At 40.2% G+C, this 19001-nt stretch overlaps 1 protein-coding gene across 1 annotated transcript; it reads left to right on the top strand.

Moving 5' to 3' along the window:
• Positions 1-203: 203 nt before the first annotated feature.
• LOC139699013 (uncharacterized) lies at positions 204-10582 on the top strand. Its single transcript, XM_071598010.1, has 6 exons — positions 204-918; positions 1092-1713; positions 2483-2813; positions 5994-6107; positions 6153-6923; positions 10361-10582. Exons 1-6 carry the CDS (start codon positions 204-206, stop codon positions 10580-10582), a joined length of 2775 nt encoding a protein of 924 aa, XP_071454111.1.
• Positions 10583-19001: the final 8419 nt, after the last annotated feature.

A 19001-nucleotide genomic window follows, 5' to 3' on the forward strand; every position in this document is an offset into this window, starting at 1 on the left:
TTTATTAGTATTTCCTAGCACTGCCTGCGCTAAAATAATTTCCAGCACCCCCACAAATTAGTGACCCCGATGTGATCGCTATGGTGACTCTAGTGCTGCGTGCGAAAAGTTTTTTTTATTTATTGTGTGGAAGCAGAAATTTTCAGTGCTCGCCGTTTATCTAAATTTTGAAGAGCTAGCTAATCACGCATCCTCACTGGAATATGGCCGAAAATACACACGCCGTCAACCACGTGGCCATGTGGGTGCCGCCATTTTGTCCGGAGAAGCCACAGCTCTGGTTCGCCCAACTCGAGGGAATTTTTTGCCTCGCGGGTATAACCGAGGACACTGACAAGTTTTGGGTGGTTGTGGCGAATCTCAACACCCGTTACGCACAAGAGGTCGAGGACATAATTGTCAACCCTCCCTTAACGGACAAGTACAAGCGGTTGCGAGAAGAATTGGTTCGGCGGGTTTCGCTGTCCGAGGAGCAAAGGATCAAGCAACTCCTCGGGAATGAGGACATGGGTGACCACAGACCGTCGCAGTTTCTGCGACATCTTTGCTCTTTGGCTGGCGGAGCCGATCCGGACGACCTTTTACGGACAATTTGGTTGAGCCGCCTGCCGCGTCCTGTCCACGCCATTTTAGTCACCCAGGCGTCTACGAGCTTGACAGATCTCGCCGCCCTGGCAGACAAGGTAGCGGAGGTGACTCATTCGCCGTATGCTGCCGCAGTGGCCCCCAACCCAGTTATTAGTGCACTGATGGAGAAGATAGAAAACTTCTCTCAACAAGTGGCAGCGCTCGCCAACAAGTGCGGCCCACACTCGCATCCCCGTTCCCGCAGCCGCGGCCGAACCCCACCCCGTCACCAGTCCTCCATTAATTCCCAGCGAGACCAAGGCATCTGCTGGCACCACCGCCGTTGGGGGAGTAATGCCACTAAGTGTACCCTTCCCTGTTCATACGACGCGGGAAACAAAGCGGGCAGTGCCTGAGGGTAGCAGGTTACTGCTCAGACCTATCCAACCGTCTTTATGTCGTTGACGCCACGTCCGGCGTCAAATTCCTTGTAGATACTGGTGCCGATATCTGTCTCTACCCAGTCACGCGACTCCATGAGCGTCTAGGGAAGTCGGATCTTCAGCTTTTCGCTGCCAATGACACTCCCATCGCCATATACGGATCTGTCACTCTCTCCCTTTCCCTTGGCCTCCGGCGAGAATTTTTGTGGAAGTTTGTTGTCGCCGATGTGCCGCAGCCAATAATAGGGGCCGATTTTCTCCGCCATTTCAGTCTCCTTGTGGACATCGCACGTAAACGTTTGGTGGACAATGTGACGACGCTATCGGTTAAGGGCACCGTCGCCTCTCCCAGCAAAAGTCAAGTGAAAGTTGTCAGTGGTGCTTCCCCTTATTCCCACCTTATTGCCGAATTCCCGGAGATTACAAATCCATCGGGAGCTCCCCGGCGAGTCAAGCACTCCACGGTTCATTTTATAGAAACCACCCCTTGCCCTCCGGTTTCATCTAGGCCCCGCCGTCTCGCACCAGACAAGCTTGCCATTGCCAAGAAGGAATTTGAGCTGATGCTTCAGACAGGTACTGCGCAGAGGTCATCTAGCTCTTGGTCGTCTGCCTTACACCTGATGCCAAAGAAGAATGCAGAGTGGCGCCCGTGTGGTGACTACCGCTTGCTGAATTCCAGAACCGTGTCCGATCGTTACCGGTACCGCATATCGAGGATTTTGCGCAGGGGTTATGTGGCTGTACCATATTTAAAAAAATTGATTTAGTTCGGGCGTTCCACCAAATACCTGTCAACCCTGCAGATATTCCCAAAACTGCCATAATAACGCCTTTCGGCCTTTTTGAGTTTCCATTTATGACATTTGGCCTTCGAAATGCTGCGCAGACCTTTCAGAGGTTTTCCTACCGAGCGGATTTCACTGAGCGGATTTCACCCCCGAATTACTGCACAGAGTGAAGAAAGGGACGCAGCTGGATATTCGAGAGCAGTTAGAAATTCTAAAAATGGTTAAGAAGAAGGAAAAGATAACTAATGACCGCCTCTTCCCTTTCCACTCACCCCTCCTGGACGTTCCTATTCTACACCCCAAAAAATCCCCATGACGCAGACCCACGCTCCCTTCCCAACCTTTCCCCCTTTCCCCCCCCCTTCTTACACCTCTCCTTCCTTAATTACGCTCCCCCATCTCCCATCCGCTACCTCTACCCGACCGAGTATATAACTCAGGTAAATCTATATTGTACCACTAGTCCTGAGGATGCTACAGTGTAACGAAACTAGTTGACCAATAAAGTTTATTTGTAGAAAGCAAAGATAGTATTTGTCCTGAGTTAAAAATGGAATTCTACAAAGTTAAGGCCTCAACCATTCAGTGCATAAAGTCCGCTAGCACCGCAGTACAGGCCAAGTGGTACAAGAAACTTACAATTAAATTTCGAGTGATCATGATTAACATATATTTCAACAGCATGTTTCTATCCTGGAACCTCTCCCCCAACTACGTACATCTCAGCAGCACCTCAACTTCACCAGCCGCAGTCCACGCCGTGAAAGCAGCCAAAAGAGCCTGGGTTAAGAAGGAACTCCAGCATTGGTATGCGGAGCGCAACAATGTAGCACTGTACAGACATCTTCTCTACACTGAGCTGACCCGTTCTTTACATTGGGTAGAATGGACTGTTCTCGACGATCGAGTGAGGGGCCTGGCAAGTGATATTGCACACAAGAAGTTCCAGACGGTTAAGAAGAAGCCGCTCAACCTAAAGAAAAAGCTACTACCACCGGCAAGGGAAGAAACTGTGAGTCAAATACTGATCCCTCACACATTCCATGATAAAGTCGTTCACTTATCCAATCACCATTTCAATCCAGCGGAATCCAAATTACTAGAAAAAGGTCTCAAATACTGTCCCGATATAAAAAGTAGTCGCAATGATTTCGTAGACCTCATCGTGGACTGTGAAGTAGCTTTGAAGAGAGAAGACCACATGATCAAAAGTGTAATTGCTAACACCCTAAATTCATTTCTGAAAAGAGAAGAGGAAACCAGTGACGTGAAACCAAGTGCCCACAGCCAAGAATGTACTGTTATTAATTCCATCATTAAGTCCTTTAAACGGCGAATTTGGTGGCCATTAAAGCAGACAAGGGAAATTCAACAGTGATTATGGACCACCAAACTTACATTGACAAGTGTTTAATCTTCATTACAGAGAACATGTTCAATTGTTAAAAAAGGACCCTACAGTGAGATTTCAATCAGAGTGCAAAACAGTGGTTTCCAAAATTAAAACTGTCCTCACCCTCCCATCCAGGGAAAAGTGGGAAGTAATAGAGATGAATCCAACCCCCCCCCCAGATTTTACGGTATGCCCAAGGTGCATAAACCTTCCATACCGATCCGCCCAGTGGTTTCAGGTATCGGGTCTCCAACGCATTCCTTAGCTAGGGTTGTGAAGCGCAAATTTGTAGAACATTCCCAATTTCGTGGAAAATAAAGCATAAAGAACTCTGTAGAACTGACAAAGTCCTTAACAGATATAACTCCACCCAAGAATTCCATATTAGTGTCATTTGATGTTGTAAACTTATTCACAAGTGTTCCAAGAGAAGAAGCAGTGCTCCTAGCGAAGGAAGTGCTACTCAATACTAAAACACCAGGAATTATTTGCAATGAACTCATATCTTTATTGACAGTGTGCATAAATCAGAATTATTTCTTGTTTAATGGAAACCTATATCAACAATTGGAAGGTCTAGCTATAGGCTCCCCCCTATCACCTCTACTGGCTGAAATATTTCTGAATAACCTAGAAATGGAACTTTTCAATAGTGAAAATCCTCTCCTCAAAAATGTGCACTACTGGTTCCGTTACGTAGATGATGTATTATGTTTGTGGACAGGTACGAAGAGACAATTGGTAAATTTTTTAAAGGTCATCAATTCATTAAATTCAAGGATTAAATTCACCATGGAGGTCCAAGAGGGTTATAATTTGAATTTCCTGGATCTAACTATTTCTATTAAAGAGGAGAAACATAAATTTTCTATTTTCCGCAAGCCCACTTGTACAGACCAGGTCATCCATGCATCATCAAAACATGCAATTCACCAAAAACTAGCAGCCTTTCAAAGCATGATACACAGGGCATTAGCTATCCCTTTAGACCCCTCAGCCTTCACGTTGGAAATAACCAATATTAAAAAATTGCTTTGGCCAATGGGTACACAGAAAAATTGATTGATGACTTGTTAGATAACAAAAGGAAAAAACTTTTATTCAGAGAAATTTACTGTCCCCCACCCAGGGACCCAGCTTCGTGGCGACGCATTAAATATGTAGGAAAACCCTCCTTTAAAATAGGCCGTGTACTCAGTGATATGAACATAAAACCTGCCTTCTACAATAATAAATACCTAAGGAGTTTGCTACCGGCAGTCAAAGACCCCATGAAACCAACTCTCCAGAGCGGGGTTTACCAATTGTAATGTGGCGACTGTGATGCTAAATACATTGGTCAGACAGGGAGGAGCATAACGGTTCGAGCGGAAGAACACCGGAGGGATTTCATAAAGAACACTGGGATGTCCCAATTCGCAACTCATCTCTCGAAGGAAGGCCACCGAGCGGATTTCACCCCCGAATTACTGCACAGAGTGAAGAAAGGGACGCAGCTGGATATTCGAGAGCAGTTAGAAATTCTAAAAATGGTTAAGAAGAAGGAAAAGATAACTAATGACCACCTCTTCCCTTTCCACTCACCCCTCCTGGACATTCCTATTCTACACCCCAAAAAATCCCCATGATGCAGACCCACGCTCCCTTCCCAACCTTTCCCCCTTTCCCCCCCCTTCTTACACCTCTCCTTCCTTAATTACACTCCCCCATCTCCCATCCGCTACCTCTACCCGACCGAGTATATAACTCAGGTAAATCTATATTGTACCACTAGTCCTGAGGATGTTACAGTGTAACGAAACTAGTTGACCAATAAAGTTTATTTGTAGAAATCAAAGATAGTATTTGTCCTGAGTTTTTCAGAGGTTTATAGATGAGGTGTTAAAGGGATTGCCTTACGCGTATGCATATATAGATGATATCCTTGTTGCATCACGTAATCCTACGGAGCATGAGCAGCATCTGCGGACAATATTTGGCCGCTTGAGGGATCACGGCGTGGTTATTAATCCCTCAACGTGTGTTTTCGGTGTGAATGAGGTACAGTTTCTAGGATGCACGGTGTCGGAGGAGGGAACTAAACCACTCACCGAGAAAGTTAACGCCGTGCGTGATTTTCCCCTACCAGCTACCGTACGCCAGCTGCGGCAATTTTTAGGGATGGTAAATTACTACCGCCGTTTTATCCCTAATGCCACAAATTGCCAGGCTCCCCTTAGTGACCTTCTGGCGGGCAAGGTAAACAGCAAGGACTCAATCAGCTGGACACCAGCATTAGAGACTTCGTTCCTAGCCTGCAAAGAGGCTTTATGCAATAGTGCCGTTTTAGCACATCTGAACGTGTCTTTACCCCTGGCCCTTTTCACAGATGCTTCGGAGTTTTCGGTTGGCGCTGTCCTTCAACAACTCACTTCCAAAGGATATCAGCGTCTTGGTTTCTGGACCAAGAAACTGTGTGATGCTGAAAGGCGTTATAGCGCTTATGACAAGGAACTGTTAGCAGTATATAAGGCAGTGCTCCAGTTCCGGCATATGGTGGAAGGACGAACCTTCACCATCTCTACGGACCATAAACCCCTTTCTTTTGCATTTTCCCAGAGGCATGAGAAGTGTTCCCCCTGGCAGTTTTGGCATTTGGACTTAATAAGTCAATTTACCACAGACATAAGGTATGTAGCAGGTAAAGATAACATCGTAGCAGACACCATGTCCCGCATTCATAGCATTTCTGCCTCCATAGATTACGCTGCACTAGCTGCCTCTCAGGAGTCTGATCATGACCTTGTCAATTCTCTTCAGAATTCCTCAATAATTTTGAAGAAAGTTACTTTTCCTGGTTCATCACATCCTCTGTTATGTGATATGTCCACTTCCTCAGCCAGGCCAGTAGTCACCGAGCCTTTCCGAAAACAGGTATTCCTCAGCATGCATGGATTATCCCACCCTGGCATTTGACAGACAACCCGCCTAGTAGCTGAGCGCTTTGTTTGGCCTTCCATGAGGAAAGACTGCCATGCGTGGGCACGCTCATGTTTACAATGCCAGAGGAACAAAATCACGAGACATGTTTCGTCCCCCATTGGTGCTTTTCCCATTGCCAGTGCCAAATTTATGCATATTCACATAGATTTTGTTGGGCCTCTTCAATGCAACCATGGTTTTCGCTATATAATGACATGTGTTGACCGCTTCAGCCGGTGGCCTGAAGCTTTTCCAATTCAAGACATCACTGCAGAAACTGCTGCCAGGACCCTTTTCCAGGAGTGGATTTCGCGTTTTGGAACTCCCGTTCGCATCACCACTGACCAGGGGCGGCAATTTCAGAGTAACTTGTTCTGGCAGCTGATGCAGTTGACGGGGGCAAGGCACCTGCAGACATCAGCCTATCACCCTGCAGCCAATGGGATGGTGGAACGCCTTCACCGCCAGTTGAAGGCAGCCATCCGTTGCCATGGTGGTAACCAATGGACCGATGTCCTGCCCGTGGTTCTCATGGGTCTGAGGTCCACATTTAAAGAAGATATTCAGGCAACACCTGCAGAAGTCATTTATAGCCAAACACTTCGGCTTCCTGGAGAATTCTTTTCCCCTTCCACTAGTACCATTGCTGCTACTGCAGATTATGTCACCACCCTGCGGCAGGGCCTTCGCCGACTCCAGCCACAGCCAGTCTCTCGACACGGAGCCCGCAACATTTTCATGTTTAAAGATCTGGAAACTGTTTCCCATGTATTTTTGAGAAATGATAGGCTTCATCCATCGTTGGATCCCCCTTACGATGGGCCATTTCCAGTGATCCAGCGTGGTCCCAAGACATTCAAGCTGAAAATCCAGGGTAGAGAGGTATCTGTGGCAATTGACCGCATCAAACCAGCGTATGTTGTTAATGATGACGTTTCTTGTGCCCAGTTTGATGAAACTCCATGGTTAGTGCCACATTGCCCTGCTGCTACCATACCTAGGGTGACCAATCCTACCGTTCCTCAGCAGCCTCCCATATTACCGCAACCTAGACGATCACAGAGAAGAGTACATTTTCCCAAGCATTTAGCAGACTTTGTGACTTGGGCATTTTATTTTTTTTTACATCTCCTGTATGTTACCTGATTTTACTTTGTACTTGTTGCTGTGTTATTGTACAACAGTATTTCTTTTTTTTGTGGTATTATGTACCTGGCATTTGTTAAATCATTTTTTTTGTGTGTTTTACAATCACTTTGTGAAGTGCCAACTACAATTTCTCTCTCTTTGCAAGAGTATGCTCCGCATCTGCCAAGGGGGGTGATGTGGCGGTTCATTTGTTGATGTAGCGGTTCATTTGTTTGTGCGATTCAGGGGTGTGCCGCGAGGTGTCACCCTAGGCACGACCCACAGGGAGGCATTTTGACCCACGTGGGACCAGACACCCCCGCCGAGTGTTCATCCCTCTTGTGCACGTTGCGCCTGTGGCATATATATTTCCGTGTTGACCTTGGTCTGTTATCCACAGCGCTCAGATTATTAGTATTTCCTAGCACTGCCTGCGCTAAAATAATTTCCAGCACCCCCACAGATCCCACTAAAAATTCCAAAAAACTGTACAGTAAGCTCTTAAATCCACAACATCTATCAAGGCTTATGAATCATACCAAGTGATGGTGATGAATCTGAGTGCTCCAAAGTTTTTGTTGTGGTCAAAGAGTTGTCAAAATAACTCATAGATAGCATTTCAGTCAGACCAGTTGTCTCTATTGTCGCCATGCCCTCAAGGAAATAAGTAGCACTTATGAACCCACAATTCATGTAAGTTACTTCGTTTTAATCCAAATTTGGAGTGAAAAATTCAGTGGACATTAGCAAAAAACTATCATCAATTACTCCACCTTCTGATCACAGACTATTGTCCTTCGATGTGTTCAACTTGTTCATGATTGTCCCAGTGTGCGAATTATCACGATAGTGGAACAGGAACTAAGGAGTACGGGAGTGGGACCAACCTTCCTCAGTGATTTTGAAATTTTAATGAGAACATGTGTGGAGGAGAATTATTTCCAATTCAACAGGAGCTACTATCGGCCAATGGAAAAATTGGCAATGGCATCCCCATTATCTCCACTCCTAGCAAATTTGTACAGGAATGACTCGGAAATTAAATTGTTCAGCAACACCCAATTCCGCAGTCAGCACCTAAAATATTTATTTCCGATTTTAATACGTGGAGGACATACTATATTCTTTGTGGGGGCGGATGCGGATAGAGAGATATTTTTCTTAAAACCTAAAAACACCAGCCAATTGTATCCAATTCATGTGTGATAAGGAAAGGAAACTCAAATTTTTTAATGTTAAAGGATAAAAAAGGCTTTCAATGTTCAATATTCCGCTAAAATATCAACACAGATCACATCATAGCATTTAACTCCTGCCATCACTTTTTGCAGAAAATATCCACATTAATTTTATGCTGAACTGACTTCTCAATATATCACTGTCTAGGGACAAGTACAACCATGAGCTTAATACCATAAGGTGTATTGTAACAAAAATTGGATACAACAATATTGGTATGGACTCAATGCTGTAAAAAAAAAGTTGAGGAAAAAAACTGCATCACTCTTTTACCAATTCCCTGTTATGAAAGATGCATCCCAAAAAAGGTGGTGCAAATTACAGTGCTATGGAGATATATCCCTAAAATTAGGCGAGGTCTTTCCAATGGCCAATTTAGGGTGCATACTACCTTGAACAAAAAGTTCCCGGAATAACCACCGTGTGGCGCTCCCATCGTTCCGATTTGAGTTCTGTTTTTTTTGTTAAATTGGTACATCTGTTGTTGATATTCCCTTTAAATCTTAGTGTCATAACTTGAAATTTGCAAAAGTTACGTAGCCAAGAGTACATCTATCTCTGTGTGTGTTGGCGATTTTTTACAATTTCAGAAATGGATTTAAATTTGCAACAACGAACTTGTATTAAATTTTGCGTAAAAAACGGATTTAGTGGCGCACGGACGTTGGAAATGTTGGAAAAGTGTTTCGGCAACGATTCTCTAAAAAAAACGGTCGTTTACCAGTGGCACGAGCGGTTCAGAAGTGGTCGTGACTCAATCGAAGATGATGAACGCAGTGGCAGACCATCGACATCGAAAGTCGGTGAAAAAATTGATAAAGTAAAAGAAATGTTGGTCAATAACCGCAAATTAACCATCAGAGAAATAGCGGAGGACTTGAACATTGCCTATGGATCCGCCCAAGACATTGTGGTTAATGATTTGGGTTTCCGTCGTGTAGCAGCAAAGTTGGTGCCAAAAGACCTCAATTTCATGCAAAAAAGAGACCGTGTTGACGTCGCAAAAGACATGATTTGCGAGGCTGAATCCGATCCCACATTCATCAAAAGGATCATTACTGGAGACGAGACGTGGGTTTATGAGTACGACACGCAATCCAGACATCAGGCAAGTGAATGGCGTTCACCAAATGAGCCGAGACCAAAAAAACCACGTCGTTTTCAGTCAAAAAAGAAGGCAATGCTGACGGTTTTCATGGATTACAACGGTGTAGTGCATCATGAATTTTTGCCAGAAGGCCAGACAGTAAACAAAGAGTATTATTTGGGCGTTATGAGACGTTTGCGTGAAGCAATTCGCCGAAAGAGACCAGAAATTTGGGCAGAAAACTCGTGGATTTTGCACCATGATAACGCACCGTCGCACAGTGCTATCATTATTCGTAATTTTTTGACGAAAAATGCAACAAATACCATCCAACAGCCACCGAATTCACCTGATTTGGCTCCCTGTGACTTCTTTCTGTTCAATCGAGTTAAAAAACCATTACGGGGAACGCGTTTTAGCAGCCGAGAGGAAGTAATGGAAAAATCGCAGGAAGCACTGATGGACATACCGAAAACCGACCGTAACTTTTGCAAATGTCAAGTTATGACACTAAGATTTAAAGGGAATATCAACAACAGATGTACCAATTTAACAAAAAAACAGAACTCAAATCGGAACGATGGGAGCGCCACACGGTGGTTATTCCGGGAACTTTTTGATCAAGGTAGTACTACAACAGAAACAATGTTGGCTGTTTTTTTATAGAAATAAAGACAGGACTGATAAATTGGAAAAATGTGATGTGCACAAATGAAAATATAGTGATTGTGACGCCACATACATGGGGCAGACTGGGAGATCCTTCCAAACCAGATCAGAGGACACAGGAGAAGTTTCCTTCAGCAAGGGGAAACCCTCCGACTCCCACTTTGGGAGTCATCTGCTGGAGGAGGGACAAGCAAGTGACTTCATCCCTGATGTCCTACACCTCATTAAAAAAGGGAGTAAAATGGACATATTGGAAGAGCTGGAAATAAGAAGACAAGTGGATAAAGAGGTATATCCTGAATAACATTGTTTTTCAAAGATATTCCCCACTGATGACAACCTCTCTCTTATGTAAGAAAATGCCTTGTGACCCCCAATCATGAACCTTCCTGACCACCTCCATTCTCCTTGGACATTACCCTCCCAACTCTCCACTGCACACAACCCCTGCCTATCTAAACCACCCCTGCCAACTTAAACCAATTCCAGCCACCTCTTTCCCCTGTTCACCTCCACCATATTTATATGTAACAGACCTGTGTGGTTAACTTTGTACCTGAGGATGACGCTGATGCGTCCAAAATAGTTGTACCAAATAAAAATTAAGTGGAAATATGCATTGGCATTTTTACTTCAGTGATATTCTTGCAACTTAAGTGGGGGTGGAAATGCATTTTCCTTAGGATTCTCTAAAAGACCTTAGAAAAACGCCATAGAGTTCATTTATAGATAGCTTGCTTTTTGAGGACTATATAATATCTACTGCTCGGTGTGTAAGAAATTTGGAAACATCAATCAAGCCTCCAAATAAAAATGAACATTTTGGAAGTCATGTTTTATATGCAAACAAATTTGTCTCACGTACTTCCATGTGAACTATGGTAGCCACCGCTAGTTGATAAATGTTGATTCATGACAATGTATGCAGCATCAAAAATTGTTTCAATAAAAATTTAGTTACAAAATGTACATATTATAATGTAGGTAATGTGGATAATATTTGTTACATATACTTGCAATTCAGTGTTTAAGTTACTTACAATGATCTACGCAGAAGAGTTGTTGACAAGAAGGATAATATACTCGTACTATGACTAGATCAAAGAATGGCAACATAATGGAATCCTTTGATTGAAAATGAAAATAAAAATATCCTCACACCCTCTTAAGCGTGGTTACATACAATTATTCTGATCCCTTATTGTTCATAGGAAAAATGACATTTTTAATCTATCTTTTCAAACTTAATTTTTCTAATTTTTTTGCATGACACCTCTTATGGTAGTAGTCAACATCATCGCTAAAGAGATATCCTTCGAACAATGCAATAGATTAAATCTATAATTTAACCTTATCAACCTAGCTCCTCTACCATGAATGTGATTTAATTTTGCAATCCAATTTCATGAAGATTCCTTGTACGAGCAGCATATTCTATAAAGGCTTAACTAGAAAAAGGTAGCTCTGATCTTTAACCTTCTCTTCACATTTTCCCATCACTCTTCTCGTAAATCTTAATTTTTTATTAGTTAGTTCACATATTCCCCTCATATGTTTCACCCAGGACATGTCATGAGTGCAGGTAACACTAATGTATTTAGTCGAATCTACTCTTCCTATTTCAGTATTCTAACGTCAGTTGCCTTTGTGAGAGAACCCTATTTCAAATATTCGGCATCAAACAGCTTTATGAAAATTCAATTCTCATTGCCATATTTCACAAAAAACATTGCATTGGATTGCAGTCATCTGCATCATACTGAAACTGCCTAGTCCTGAGGAAAACCGAAATCTTAATTAAAGATGGCATTTTTTAAAATGTGTTTAGTACTTTTAATTCCAGGGAGTTAATGTTTTAAGTGTAAAGAAGGAATTAGAAAGGTCTGCTGATAATTCACTTGGTTTCATTTGTTTCTAAAATATATTTTCTCTTCAAATTCTGACAATTATTCCAAACAATGATACATAACACTCGTACTCATAATTATCATATTTGGTTATACATATACCGTTTGAGGTAGGTTTTGGATGGATGAACCTAGAGATCCTATTATCACTTCCAAGAGACACAACCCAACATCCTACCCTACAGTAAGCCCCTCTAAATCTATGCACACTTCCTTCTTTCCTTCATTCTGTCCAACATCCCCGTTGTATTCCATTCCCCTCCACGTTTACCTAACATTCTCCCCTCTATCACAGCCTTCAATATTCAATTTCCAATTAAAATGCTCTGCATCCATTGTTTTTTTGTCTCCATATGATTTATCCCAACAATCTTCTCTCCTCCCCTACCATACCCAGCTCTTCATCATTTGTTTTTCTTTTCCTTCATTACTATGAATTCGGAAATCACTCTCTCAATGAGGCGTTTAATTTGTCCTGTAAGTCCCTCATTGACTATGTGGCTTTTGAATCTTTCTCTCTCCCAATCAAGAGTTACCTGATGTATGAAAGTGCATAAAACACTTTTTCATATCCTCATATATTCTTTCCTCCATTATCCCATCTGGCGTCAGTTGGAGTATGATTGAAATGGGAAATTGAAAAAGTTTACCATGCATATGCTGCTAAAAGGGCAATGAGAATGAGTATACAAGTTTCTATGAGTTCACAGACACAGGATTCAGTGAAAGTAAAAAATGAATTGTGGTCAATAGATGAAAAACTTGTTTGGAGATTACAATCTATTGTGAAGCTTGATGCATAATTATGAAATGGAAATTCGTCTATTATCCCATCAATCATTCCTAATTATTCTATCTTTGATTTCATGCAGTGGAAGATCTCAATGTCCTGTCATACTCAAAAGCCCTGTATAGTATGGATATTCATATTAGAACGAGGGGCATCGCTGCGAGGGGTTTTTGGTGGCCTCTTACAGCTTGGCAAAGTGGTGTTGTGTGGAAGAGAAGCGGCAGTTGAATAAATTTTGGAGGGTAGGGGGTTAAGAGAGATAATCCTGGTTCTGGTTTTCATTTCAGCTCTTGTGTACGGAGACACTAAAAATGCGCAGAGAACATAGAATGGATTGGAATAGATGGCAACATTGCAAAAATACAGCAAAACCTAGCAAAAGATAAGGTTAAAGTGATGATGTACTAAAAATTACTATTATTTTGTAGCCTGGTTTTTTAATTTCAATTATAATAGCTCACTAGATTCTTTCGTTAGAGAAGATGTTGAATTTTTGTAGTCATCATAAATTGCAGTAAGAATCAAAAATGTGTTGAAACATCTAATTTTTATGCAAAGTTGTGCTTATTTTAAAATTACAAGACAGATAAATACTTCAACAAATTACACTTATCTTTGTTAATAGAATAAAGATTTTATTATGGCTATCAGATGTATTTTTTGGTGAAATTATCATTGTTTACTGAGATGAGAGGAAACTATCGTGTAAAGATTTTCCCCAAAAGGCGCTTAACCCTGGTATATTTATTTTTCCCTTTGTTTTCTCAAGAACCGTTTACCTCTTGTCAATTTAGCCGAAGTGAGCTCTTTGATTAAATTCGAGGTAGCCTCATCTCACTTGCCTCACCACCCTCCACTTTGTTTCATTGACACTTTAAAATTTAGCTCATCAGCAGAAATTTTCAACACTTCCTGTTGTAAAAGTATAACCTCATTTTGCAGCTATTGAAAAGATAATGGAAAAATGTGAGTTGGTAAGGCTTTTTTAGAATTTGTGTGACATACTTCTAATGTTATATAGCTCATTCATTTTGCCAGACATTAAGTAAGGAGTAAGTGTTTCTGGTGATAATTTGTCAGGTATATCTCCAACAAAATCAATTTCTTCTTACAGTAATTAATAGTTTCCATGCCATAGTTTTCTACATTACTGCCATCTATAACAGATCCCTTCTTTGCCCAGTTATTAGTTCAAATCTCTAATTATGATTTTCCTACTAGCTAGGACACCAGAAATGATTTCATACACTTGATTGCAAACTCTTACTAAATGCTCCTTCCCAAGGGTAATTACCATCATGTTCACAGGAATAATAACCATGTTAATTTTTTATCTGCTGTATCTAATAATAATACTTTATCATACCAATGGACTTTTATTTTGCCCGCGTCCTCAATTTCTGTTCACTGCTACTACCCTCTGAATCTATGCCACAAAAAAATGATCAAGGAAAACAAGTTTCCTACAAAATGGAAACGTAATTTTGAGGTTTTATTATATAAAAATAAAAGGCCAGTGAGTTTGGAGGGAAAAGGAATTTTGGTAAGAATAACTTAAGACATGGAATATTAAACTAAGGATTTATTTGGTACTTTGTGAAAATACATGTATTACAGAATATTTTATATTGAGCACATTTGTATGCATGCATGATTTGGCATTGTTTATATAGTAGACAAATTTCTCAGTAATCGAAACTCTTACTAAATAATTTTTTCATTAAGCCTGAGAGAATTGCTCCAAAATGCTCCTCATGCAATTTTCTACAATTTGAGCCTAATATACTGATCACCAAGGCCTAATACAAAAGAAATTCAGTTGAATCTCTGATTTTGGTGTCTCACCCCTTTATTAGTGGTTGAATTTCTCATTAATTGACTGTTCATTTGCAATATTGATTTTTCAGGTTATCAAAAAACAGGCCATCTTTTTGGACAAAATAACTATCAAGTGTAGCGTAATTTGAATGAAATTAAATGTTATGATAGCAAATTTTTGTTGCACAGTTTTATGACTCATCCCTTAAAGTAAAACTTTGTGATAATAGATCAATATTTACACGAAACATTTTCAGCACATTTTCAGCACATTTTATTTCTATTTTGAAACATTATTGGTAAACCAAAATGCTAAGTAACTTTAAAGACATTTTGGAATTTCTCACAAAAAGTTCAGTTCAACCGTTTATGTCCCACTTCTATTCATCATTAAAAATTAACTGGGGAATTTTATTGATGGAATGTTTGAGTTCCCACAGCTTTCTAATGAAGGAGTTCACACTGCATGTTCATGGAATGGAAAATGCTTTTAATCAATGCCCTAACATACTCTGAAGTTATGTGCTATAATTGGGAAAACATTTTATATACCTGAAAGATGAGTTCAAATAGCATATGAACTTAACTCAAGGGTATTGGGGCCAGTTTCTTTAATGGCATGACCTGAAGCTTCCCAGAAATATGTTGTTGGTACCTAGAATTTCAAACATCTTGAATTTGGCCGAGGCATCCATAGGCATCACCCAGATTTAAACCAAGGATACTCTTAGTCAACAGAAAAAGCTTCCTTTTACCAAGCTACCACATATCCATTTATTTATCATGAAATAAAATGTCAAGAAAAGTCCTGCCTTTGACTGGTTGAAATACATTAGTATATTATTTTCTCATTAACTCCTCAAGTCATCATCACTGTGGCTCAGTCTAGGATTAGATGGGCACTGTTCTCATGCAGAGAATTCTTCTCTTCTGTATTTCCATCATATTCTGTTACTTCTTATGTATTGGAATACATTTATGTCCCTATCTAAGGTGTCTGATTATGTCTAGTTCATGAGTACAAAAAGCGAAACATTTCCATTAAAAAAACAACTTAAAATATTGCAAGGAATTCACCTTGAAATATTGGCTGTGAGTTTCAAAAGCATCTGAAAAAATCATGTAAATGCAGAAATCTAGATTTTGAACAAATTAGGGCAATATAACTTAACAGAAATGTTAGGGTAAAAAATTGAGTGTAGGAAAAGAGTGTGTAAAAGCTTATAGACCTTAATAATCTATTTAATGCAATATCTGTAACATTGTTTGGTTCATTCATGGAAAAGATTTTTGAGACCAAACCTGCAACAGTGATAGGCATGACATGTTATCTGGCATGGCTTCATCCTGTATTTCCCAGTGTGCTTGTGTTCTGTTGTTTTTACATTAATTTTGTAAGGACACATCCACATAATAAATTATGCAGCCATTTCCTTTAAACCATTCCATGGAATTTGATGAGCCAGTAAGGGGTGATACAATTTCACTTTATTATTTAAATATTTTGTGTCAAAGTTAAATTACTAAGCGGTAGTAAATTTTGAAAATGCCATGAATGCAATGAGTGTTGTAATGCACATAGATGAGAAACACTGATCTGCCTTACTTTTCAACTTTTCTAATATGTACCATGTAATTGTTCAAATATTTTTATTTCAGGATTATTTCTTTCGGCTCCATTCTGTGTATGTAGTTGTCAGTTAGCAATGACTAATCACTAGCTAAAGCTTGTGTAATCATTACCTTTAACTGTTGTGGAATGATTTTCAGTATTTTGATATGTACCATAAGATGTTGATGGATAACTGTAACATATCTTGATATAATGATAATATATATATTTGTACAGCGGGCACAGTGTACAGCATTTAGATTTCATGACAGGTGCATAGGACACGCCAAAGGGATATGGATAACATTATTCCCAAATACTAAAGTAAAGTGAATAGTCCTCGACCTGACACAGAGCTGGAGTTCCAATCAGTAAACATGTATGAATAGAGTATATAGGGTATAGGGAATATGGTTTGAGGCATCACTTTGTGGAAGCGATTCATATCGGAAAAGAAATACTTAGTTTTTCCACATTTATTTCATTAAACATGACCTAGGTCAGCTTACGAAGTCATTATCAAGTCATTAACTGTTGATGGCTTTGTAAGTCGAAACCTATGTCATGTTAAATAAAATATATGTGGAATAATTAAGTATTTCTATTCTGATGAGAAAATTTATGATTCATGCCTGGGAGTTCATGTTATTAGTTTTTAAGACAAGTTCCAACTTGTTCTCTCAAGTAGTTTGTTTACTTGTATTGTTGCAGTAGACATATTTTGTGTTTTTCGTTAAAATGAAAAAACTTGAATTTTGCCAGTCATAAAATTCTTCATTTTGTTTGGACTAACCCTCTAAGGAAATTCATTCAAATTTGAAAAATGTGTGTGGGGATTCTACTCCTTCAATGTCAACCAAAAAAAAGTGAGCAGCTGAATTTAAACGTGGTCGCACATCCCTTGAAGATGACCCACTTGAAGGACGGCCCAAAACCGCAACCACACCGGAAACCAGTGGAAAGGTGCATGACATTGAGTTGGACGATAGGCAAGTGAAGGTGTGTGAGATAGCTAAGGTGGTGGGGACATTGAAAGAGAGAGGGCGAAAAGTCTTTCACAAAGAATAAGAGATGCAAAAGCTCTGATCAAGGTGGGTGCCACATTTGCTGGATTCCGACCAAAAGCAAATGCGCACACATAATTTGCAGCAATGTTTGGACTGATTCAAGAGGGAACCAACCCATTTTGGGTGGTGATTTGTCACCATGGATGAGACATGGGTCTACCACTACATGCAGGGAACAAAACAGCAGGTGAAGCAGTGGGTGAAATCTGGTGGTTCAGCTCCAAAGAAAACAAAGTCAATTGCATCTTCCAGAAAGGTCACAGCCAGTGTGTTTTGGGATGCAGAAGGGATCCTGTCAATTGATTACCTTGAATGAGGCAGAACAATTGCAGGCGAATATTACTCCAACCTTTTTGATCATCTGGTTGCCAAAATTTGTGAGAAGAGGCCTGGGTGGAAGAAGAAAAAATCATTTTTCACCAGGGCAACACTCCTGCTCACAAAGGTGCATTGGCGATGGAAAAAATATGATATTTAGGGAATGATTTGCTTGGGCATCCCCCCTATTTTCCTGATTTAACACCCAAACTTGAAGAAATTTGTTTCTGCAAAGTGCTTCACATCCAATGAAGAAGCTGAGAGGGCTGTAGATGGATATTTTCACAGCCATCCGGACTCATTTCCGGGAAGGAATACTGATGTTGGAGAAACACTAAGTGTGTTGAAGTCAAGGGAGATAATTTAGAAAAATAAAATCATATTTTAACTGAAAGCAGCAGTATTTCATGGTCAGGCTGAGAATTTTTCATCTTGGCCATGTAGAAATGCAAATTACAGTTACGACAGGAAACTAATATACACTTAAATTTTACTTAAATATTCATTTACACTACAATAACACTCATCAATCAGATATGCAAATACATTCTCTTTGAATAGTGATCTTGTCTCATTTTAAAATGGTTAGGAGATCGTTAAACAATTTTGTTCTCATTTAAGCTGGTTCTTTCGATATCATAGACAGGTTTGATGTTTTCATGTGCATATCTTTACATCTGGTGGTATTGTAATAGTGATAATTGTTACTCATTGTAAAGTCACCCTTTTTTCACAGGATAGGTCACTGTATGATGGGTATATATGTGAGGTAAAATTAATATTTCCAACTATTTAAAAAGAGGTGGACAATGTACATGATAATGTTGATTACACATGAGTCTTACTATTTTTTTATGAACTAAAAATACATGATTTAATGAGGATGATGTTCCCCAAATTAAAATACCAACTAGCTATAATATAACAGTTTAAAGACATCTAAACTTAGTCTGTTTTAAAACTGATATCTGATAGTAAACTGAATTAATTTTCTTTCATACCGGGGAGATATATGCATCCCACTTCAGATTTTGGTCGACATTTAACTTTAAAAGCTTTACATTTTTTACCGGACATCTTACTATGATAGTCGAAGTTGTTAGTTACACACTGTATTGGAGAAAACATCATTTATATTCTACCATTATTTGGGGCCATGCCATTACTTTGACACCAGTCATGCATAGCCTTTTTCCCCAGTTCACAAGAAT

Source organism: Hetaerina americana, unplaced genomic scaffold (assembly GCF_022747635.1).
Source record: "Hetaerina americana unplaced genomic scaffold, ioHetAmer1.1.p SCAF_9, whole genome shotgun sequence".
Classification (NCBI taxonomy): domain Eukaryota; kingdom Metazoa; phylum Arthropoda; class Insecta; order Odonata; family Calopterygidae; genus Hetaerina; species Hetaerina americana.

Bases quoted from the DNA above. Each gene is read 5' to 3' on its own strand.
- LOC139699013 (XM_071598010.1), top strand. From the start codon at position 204: ATGGCCGAAAATACACACGCCGTCAACCACGTGGCCATGTGGGTGCCG. The intron at 6,108-6,152 runs GTATTCCTCAGC...GGCATTTGACAG, and splicing joins CCGAGCCTTTCCGAAAACAG to ACAACCCGCCTAGTAGCTGA. The intron at 6,924-10,360 runs GTATTTTTGAGA...TACATGGGGCAG, and splicing joins ATCTGGAAACTGTTTCCCAT to ACTGGGAGATCCTTCCAAAC.